The sequence below is a fragment of the Myotis davidii genome, unplaced genomic scaffold, assembly GCF_000327345.1.
Source record: "Myotis davidii unplaced genomic scaffold, ASM32734v1 scaffold444, whole genome shotgun sequence".
Classification (NCBI taxonomy): Eukaryota; Metazoa; Chordata; class Mammalia; order Chiroptera; family Vespertilionidae; genus Myotis; species Myotis davidii.
In genome coordinates this window covers 160,946-169,696 of record NW_006294767.1, presented here as the reverse complement: position 1 = coordinate 169,696, position 8,751 = coordinate 160,946, and the positions used below count along the sequence as shown (strand labels likewise).

At 37.5% G+C, this 8,751-nt stretch overlaps 1 protein-coding gene across 1 annotated transcript in view; it reads right to left on the bottom strand.

The window, feature by feature from the left end:
* Nucleotides 1–2,026: 2,026 nt before the first annotated feature.
* CUL4A (cullin 4A) overlaps nucleotides 2,027–8,751 on the bottom strand; it is a 61,869-nt gene continuing 55,144 nt past the window's right edge. The window contains exons 17-21 of the mRNA XM_006769309.2: nucleotides 7,524–7,629; nucleotides 7,174–7,346; nucleotides 4,911–5,026; nucleotides 4,485–4,590; nucleotides 2,027–3,596 (exon numbers count right to left, since the gene is read on the bottom strand). Coding sequence (XP_006769372.1) covers nucleotides 3,501–3,596; nucleotides 4,485–4,590; nucleotides 4,911–5,026; nucleotides 7,174–7,346; nucleotides 7,524–7,629 — 597 coding nt within the window. The 3' untranslated portion in view covers nucleotides 2,027–3,500. The remainder of the gene's footprint in view (nucleotides 3,597–4,484; nucleotides 4,591–4,910; nucleotides 5,027–7,173; nucleotides 7,347–7,523; nucleotides 7,630–8,751) is intronic.

The window sequence follows — 8,751 nt, the reverse complement described above, 5'->3', positions numbered from 1 at the left end:
CCCACACCCCACCCCCACCCCCCGCATCTCTGAAGGACATACCAAGGGGCATCACTTCCCCTCCAGGCACTTGGTCACTGCCCATCACTCGCTGGCAGTTCTCTGTGCTGCTTTGTCATCACTCTTGATGCAGCTTTGATCTCACTTCAGCCCCCTTTCTTTCCCCAGATCCTGTAATTACATGAGCTCCCTCCAAACCCAGTTCTTCAGCCCTTCACTGAGCACAGACCTGTTTACCTTCCGGTTATCCGATTCCAATGTCCAGCCCTCATCCCCACCATTGCCCTCAGCCACCTCACCCCATCAGACAGACTTGGCTTTGGCCTTTACCTGCTCCAACTCCCACCTACCCCCTCCTCCCTTGCTGCATTCAAGCAGGGAAGGGGTGATGAGGGGCCTCGCCTGTCCTCTGTGCTCCCTTCTGGGACAGTATGCCTCTCTCCAGGGTGACACCCAAATACTGGCAAAGTTGGTGAACAAGCCTGTCTCAAAATGACCTCCTTGGATTCCACTTTTCCTCCGTTTCATTTTTCTTGAAATCACAATCCATTATTCACTGTATTTCTCCCTCTGAAAAACTCACAGGTTATTAGTCTCACAGGTTACTATCTCACAGGTTATTAGTCTCACTCCTGCTAACTTGTAATTCTCTATACACTAAAATAGTTAATATTGTCTTTTTATCCAAAAATTTCCAGGCTTTAAAATTTTTCCCCATGTAGACTTTTAGGTTATCATTTTTAAAAAAAGGATCTTAATTTGAGATTAGACTTTTTTCCATTCTGAGAATAAAAAAGGATCTTCTCTTAAATTTATGGTTTCATTTCCTAACACTTAAAACTTTGACCACTTGGGACTTAGTATAAAAAATGAGTACAATCTAACTTTGCTTTTTTCAAGCTGATGAACCAGATTTTGCCAGCATTATTTGTTGAAATTTCCTTTCCCCGACATGCCCCTTGATGTCACGCACATTCTCATGTATTTGGTTCATTTATGGATTTTATTTGGTTCCAGAGGTCCATTTATGTGCCAGCAGTATGGTGTTTTAATTACACAGTGTTATAGGTTTTAAAATAATATTTGACTATTCTTGCCTATTTGCTTTTCTGTTTTAACTTTAGGATCACCAGGTCTGTGTTTTAAAATAAGGGACATCTGACATCTTAAAATACTGCACAAATACAGGAATAAATCATTTAATAATGCTTTTCAGCCTGACTTGTGTGGCTCAGTGGTTGAACTTTGACCTATGACCCAGGAGATTGTGGTTCAATTCCTGGTCAGGGCACATGCTCAGGTTGCCAGCTCAATCCCCAGTGTGTCTATGTGTGTGTGTGTGAAAGGGGGGTGGGGGAGTGCAGGAGGTAGCCCATGAATGATTCTCTCTCATCACTGACATTTCTCTCTCTCTCCCCCCCTTCCTCTCTGAAATCAATAAAAACATATTGAAAAAATAAAATTCATATAGCATAGATATTTTCTTGTTACTAGGTATTACCATTTTTTGCTCTTATTGAAAAAACGGTCTTCCATTATATTTTGACTTTTCTGTTAATTTTGTGTTTAATTAAAAACTTAGTGAATTTCCCTTTTTTTTAGTCATAGCTTTTTAGTTACTTCTTAGATTTTACAGGGAATCATATCTGTAAATAATTTCACTTTCTCATTTCCAATTTTATAGCCTTTTTCTCATTTAAGTGTCTTTTCTTTTTCAATCATTTTCTCTACACTGTTTTACTACATTAATATTTAATTATAGTAAATCTTTAAATGATACTGATAATTGAATGGATAAAAACAAGCACAATAAGAGGCACAGTATGTTGCTCACTGTGAAGCCAGACCAGTCTGCTGATGTTTTGCTGGGTAGCTTGTGAAAGCAGACAGGAAAGAATCATTACCTGAGAGGGTGATGGGCATTTGCCCTGCTTCTGGTTCTGTCTGTTGTATTAGTAATGAATTTTAAATTGCTAAAGATTTATGAGGAATGTCATCTGCATACCACAAAGTTTTATTAATGTAATTTTAAGGCCAATTAAACTAATTTTATTCAGAGTAAGTCTACATTAAGTTACAATATTAATCGCTAGAGACAGTGAACTTAAAATATAAGTAGAAATCTATTTGGTGTTTTATAGACCATATATCATAGAACTCATATGAAAATTTACAAATATAGAAATGATGATAGAGGATTTTCATATGGAAACCCATAAGATGTCATATTTTAAACACGCATGTTTCAAAAATGCAGAATCTTTGAATAATTTAGCACAAAATCAAATTATATAAACTTGTTATAGTCCAGAAAATATTGCTTTAAACACTTATACCATGATCAAAATTCCTTTGGTAGTTTTTAATAAAAATGAAACATGCCATTATGTAAAATATAAAGTAGTTTTAAATGTTATTTAAAAGTATCTTTGTTATAGTTACCATACTAACATAATCTGCTATTCAACTTCATTATACATACACAACATGAAACCAGGTGCCAATGAAATCCTTTTAATCTTTTGACAAAATAACCTCTGCTTCACAATAAAGACTTTAAGTCTCCTATAAAACATTTTACAGTGGTTATGGCACAGAGAATGACGACTGTCCCTGTGCGTGACTGTAAGAACAAAACCAAACTTTATTATACCATTCATACAAATACTGCAATTAAAAAAAAAATCAAACAGCAGTTACCCCAATGCAAAATACAGGGACTGCTAGACTCAATCTTAGAATGGTAAACACAAACACACTATTCCCTCAAAATCATAAAAAGAAAATTCACAAATAATTCAGTGGAAATAAAGACGCTGATGGGTTCATTGCTCCAAACACATCAGACCCGATGTCCTCTTGGCACATCAGAGATCTCACTGAGAAACCTCATTATAGAAAAATCAGTCATTAAAGTTTAAAACTTTTTAAAAATAAATGAAAAACAGATGCCAGTATTTAGATTGCATAATTAATAAGCCAGTTTTTAACACTGACTTTCTTCTTAATGTTCACCAATTAAGGGTTCTTGTTTTAATATAAGTGTTCATCAACTAAAATAGCTTATCTTCAGGAATACCTAAGTAATCTCTGTAGCTAAAGAATGCAGCATAGAGGGTCTTTTTATTGTGCATTCATGATCACACACAAAAACAAACCAAACTTTCAGTTTTTTTTGCCACAAGAACACCACCTTACAAAGGAACCTCATTTAACCAGTATCTTCTTGTCCAATCCCAATGTCATTCTGCACAGAGCAATGGAAACAACTTAAATGCCTAAAAGAACAAGAGGAAGAACTGGAGGGTGAAAAGATATATATGCCATTTGCAAATCCTTAAGCCTTGTGAAGGGTTATTCAAGAATCATCTCCTTTCCTTCGAATCCAAAGTATCTGTGCTGGCTCAATCCCAGAAAACCCTTAAAACAGCACAGAGGTGTTTCACTGCTCTGGAGATACATTCCAGTGTCTCACTGAGAGAAAACAGCTGGCCGATGCATCAGGCCACGTAATGGTACTGATTTGGATTGTCTTTATCTCTCTCCATATAGTCTCTGTCTATAAGAGATTCAATTCTCTTTTTCAAATCTCCAGGCTAAAAAAGAAAAAACACACACACCCAATTACAGTGGAATTAAATTTGCAAACGGGAATATAACATCATGCATGAAATATGTGATTTATAATTATGCTCATTTTACACATAATTATATAAATATACATATTTATTTGTAATTATAAAATGAGACTAAAACTTCCTACTTCAAAGACAATGTTAACATTATTTCTCGATCAAAGTGCTCCATGTGAATTTTTAGGCCTTCCTGTGGGAAATATGAAACTTGTGAAATGTAAATACATTATTTATGATCACTAATGAATATATATACATGGCAGATCCTGTTTGTTTGAAAGGGAAATATGATAATGTTTCAAGGCACCTTCATTTGTTAAGGATATTTCTCCCTAAGAACTAATATTTACTACATATGCTATATTTATACAGTACAATCACAAATTCTGAGTTTTCCTTTGCTAAAAGTAGATGACTGAATTGATATATGTCTACACCATGACATGTCAGCCCAGGAAGAGCGCCCTCTGGCTTCTGCTGTTAGGAAGCACGATTATGCTGACAATTATGAGCAAGTCTTTTTTACCTGTAAGTTCTTTCTTCCAAACATCGTAACTTTCTATTCAGTGATACACCATACATTTTACAATATGTGGCTGAAGCCCAATTACCTATCAAAATAGAACTAGGCGCTATGGCTGTATGCACACCTTACTTGCTATTTAGTCTTTTAATTGCTGGGCCTCTCATCTGCAGAGGGGAAAATCAACACTCTCCCTGGCTCATGGTAGGGAGGAATGGTGTATGAGGCAGTGTTCCATGACTGTGCAGAGCACTGTGGAGCACACATTGCCTCTGCAGAGTACAGAAACCCAATATTTGCTGGGGCAGGATGGCATTCTCACCTGCCATTTCAGTGTTGAGACTCATTGGTCCACCTCGACTCCCTTGGTGAGAAGGGAGGGTCAGCTGGTCTTTTATCAAACTGGACAACACAAACTCAGGGTACTTGCACCTCAAAAGCACATGTGGCAGGCTTAGTCACTGAAAGGCCAGGTGTCATGAGAGTCCCATACTTTCTAGGTGGATTTATACATGCTTTAAAGCTCTTCATAATGCTTCCCTCACTTATCCTATCCTGTACTCCATATACAGCCAGGACAGGTCTCAGTTCTGGAAATATGCTTGGACTGAAAGGTTTTAGGGTAGACTTTTTACTCAATAGCAACGAAGATATATTACTGAGGTAAAGAATGCTTTGTAGTTTGCAAAATGCTTATTAGTTAGCATGATCTCTTTAAAATCCTGTGATATAACCTGAATTGTTACAATTACTGATAATGAATGTCCATTAGAGTCTTTCTCATCTTCATTATTCTGACGATGGCAGCATCAATCTGATACTGTCTGTCCTGAAACACTCGCTCAGTGGTGCTGACTTGTTCTTCAACCTGCACAAATAGTGAAGTGTAAAGATATATTTTAGTATTAATTATGTCATACTGTTGACGTTGACTAGAAACTTTTGATGCCAAGAAAGGCCAAACTTTAAATGAATCTTGCTCTGCTATGCATTGTGTTCTAATAAAACCTAGCTTCCAAGGAGTGCAACGTCAGTACCAAACATTGAAAAATAATTTAAAGAGTTATAGAAAAGCTGTAAAAACCCTATATAGTCCTGGATTAAATCCAGGAGCACAGTAATGAAAACAAAACAAAGCATACTAGCCATCAGAATTTATTCCAGAAATGTAAACTTTTCTCAGCATTGGGAATCTACTAATGTGATAATTTTTTGAAATTATCACAATAATTTCAAGGTTAGATTATAATCACCTTGATAAGGCAAGACAAAACTGAAAATCTATTCTTGATTTAAAACAAACTTGAATATATAAGGAGTAATTAGAAAAAATAAAAGAACTTGAACAGATTAAGAGCTGTTACCAGAAGCAAACAGCAAAGGCTGATAACAACTTGATGGTTAAAAAAACCCACAAAAAAAACCCCAACCACAGTGGCTTAGTGGTTGAGTATTGACCTGTGAACAGGGAGGCCATGGTTTGATGCCAAATCAGGGCACACGCCCGGGTTGTGGGCTTGATCCCCTGTAGGGGGCATGCAGGAGGTAGCCGATCAATGATTCTTCTCATTGATGCTTCTCTCTCTTTCTTCCTCTCCCTTCCTCCCGGAAACTAAAAAAAATATATATATATGTGTGTGTGTATATATATATATGTGTGTGTGTGTGTGTGTGTGTGTGTATATATATATATATATATTTTTTTTTAAACAACCTAATAGGAGCCCGCAGATCAAAGAAGGGTGGGGGATAGGCAGGTCTGTGTATGTCAAACATCTTAAAAAACAAACAAACAGCCCTAACTGGTTTAGCTCAGTGGATAGAGCATCGGCCTGCGGACTGAAGGGTCCCAGGTTCGATTCCGGTCAAGGGCATGTACCTTGGTTGCGGGCACATCCCCAGTGGGGAGTGTGCAGGAGGCAGCTGATCGATGTTTCTCTCTCATCGATGTTTCTAACTCTCTATCCCTCTCCCCTCCTCTCTGTAAAAAATCAATAAAATATATTTAAAAACAAAAACAAACAAAAAAACCCTTAAAAAAGAATATCTGTTTTCGCATATATTACCAGCCCTGGATATGACAAACTTTTAAACATTTCCCAAAGTGACAAATTAAAAATGGAATGTTACTTTAATTTGAATTTCATAAAAATTATTGGTGAGAATGAACATCTTTTATATATTTATTGTTTTTGTTTTTATTTCTTTTGTGTAGTCTGAACATATTTTCTGAAGGCTACTTTGAACACCTCTATGTAAGTAAAGCAATCACTGTCTTCTGCTGGAGGTGGAGAAAGTATTTGTGATACCACTTTAGAGCAATGAAAGCTGCCCTTGGGTTGTCTGAATTGACCTCACTCATTCAAAAGGCCTCTCTTCAAGTCATTAACATGTACAAGGGGGCCAGCTGGACACCCTGTTATATAAGTGGGGTGCCAGGGGTGGGCCTGCCCACCTGGTCTGTATGTTTGATAACAGCCCAGGGGTGCAAGGACTTCTGCATTAGGAAGGGCCTGAGGGCAGTGGGCCAGAACCTGCTCTGGACACGAACCTTGAGAATCTGATCAAAGCTACAGATGCTCCACCTGTACACAGATCACAGATACAATGTCAGTGGGTCCTTGACACCCACAACTCTTACCACTTCCACCCCAGGACCCTGGCTGAGGCCGAGGCTGAGAGAATGGCTGAAATGTGCTGTGCAAAAATAAAAAGACAAGTCACTGGGTTTTGGAAATGACATGCTCTCTCCACTAACAGAATTTTTGATATAGGAAGCTCTGATTTATCATACCACTTTTGTGAATAACTTAAATGCATTTCTTTTTGATTTTCATTCTTGTGACTATAAAGTTAACAAAAGCTACATTAAAATGAATACTCTTATAAACACTGTATTCAAATTAGATACTTTAGAAATATGCTTCAGAACTCTTACAGTCAAGAAATTATAAAAACTAGTGATTCCTTGGTGAACATCCTCCCTATAAGTAAAAAGAGAAAGTTTATACATACGGTTTCCTTCATCTGAATTTGATTGATCTTTATTCGAAATAACTTGTGTTTGAAATCTCCATTAAAAATGAATTTGTCTCCATCTTCTACCTCCTTTCCTTTGGGACTTTTAATCAGAACTCGTGCTTTGCCACAGGCCAGTGACTGTAATGTTCTCCGCAATTCACTGTCCTCTGGATGGGGAGAAAAATGCAGGCACAGATTAGCATTAAAATGAATGACACAATAAAAATGAAAGAAACCACTCTCTCAAGTGCAACAAGCAGAGACACAGTCTACATCTTCTCTTAAACGAGTGTTTAAAAACAAGGGCACTCAAAAACCACACATTCATAAAAGTGTTTTCATACCTATCCCAGTGGCCACTTTTATGTCTTCAAAGCTGAATCCGTCCCCTTCATTGAACATGAGAAGCACCAGAGTCTGGAAGAGGGATACCTGGAACTCTTTCTTTCCCTTAAAGAAAACAAACATATCATGCATGAAGCTATGTTTGCACAATCTTGAAAACTTTTAAGAAGCTTTCTTTTGCTCTCAAACTTTGGGGGAGAGGGTATAAGAAATTACTAATTAGCCACCAAATAAGAAGAAATTATGTTACTAATTATACAAGCATAAAATGACTTGGTATTGCACTTAAAAATTCTTCTCTTGAAATATTTTTTAAAGTAATAAAAAAGTTCTTTAGTAAATTGTGTTGAACAAGGTGATTATCATTATTTGAAGTCAGATGTTGCTGACACAAATCTAACAGCACCCCTGGGTCCCATTTTAGCTCGACGAGGACCTCCTAATGGTTAGGAATGCCACTGGAATGAGTGAACAGAGCATGAGAAGGCCCAGCGACAAAACCTGTATGGACAGGGAAGCTAGCAAAAGATCCAGCTAACATCATTGTTAAAGAATGAGTAATGAAATAAGCACATAAATGATCATAAACTGTTGGCCAGTTTCCGTTTATATGTGCTTGTGATGTACATGACTAATATAACCCAGTTTTGGACCTCACATAATTTCACCACTCTATTTTTTTTTTAATATATTTTTATTGATTTCAGAGAGGATGGGAGAGGAAGAGAGAAACATCAATGATGAGAGAGCATCATTCATTGGTTGCCTCGTGCATGCCCCACTGGAGATGGAGCCCAAAGCTGGTCATGTGCCCTGACTGGGAATCAAACCATGACCTCGTTTCATAAGGCGTGGGCCCCACCTCTACTTAAAAAGTCCCCACTTTAGAGGCTTTCCACACATAATTAGTTCTGTGTTGACAACAGAGCATGCTGTGAGTGCTTCATCCTCAAGCCTAGCCATGGAAGGGAAGAATCGCAGTGAGGAGATCATTCCGCAGAGGTTCAGTTCTGAAGCTGGCAGTGAGGGGATCATAGCTTAACTTTTATAATACGTTAAAGACTAGTAGGTGTGGTTGTGTGTGTATAACCCTGCACAACAAAATACAATGCAACATGAATGCATAATCCTATCTAATAAAAGAGAAACATGGTAATTGGTGTATGACCACTACCCTTCCCACTGGCTAATCAGGGCAATATGCAAATTAACTGCCAGTCAAGACGG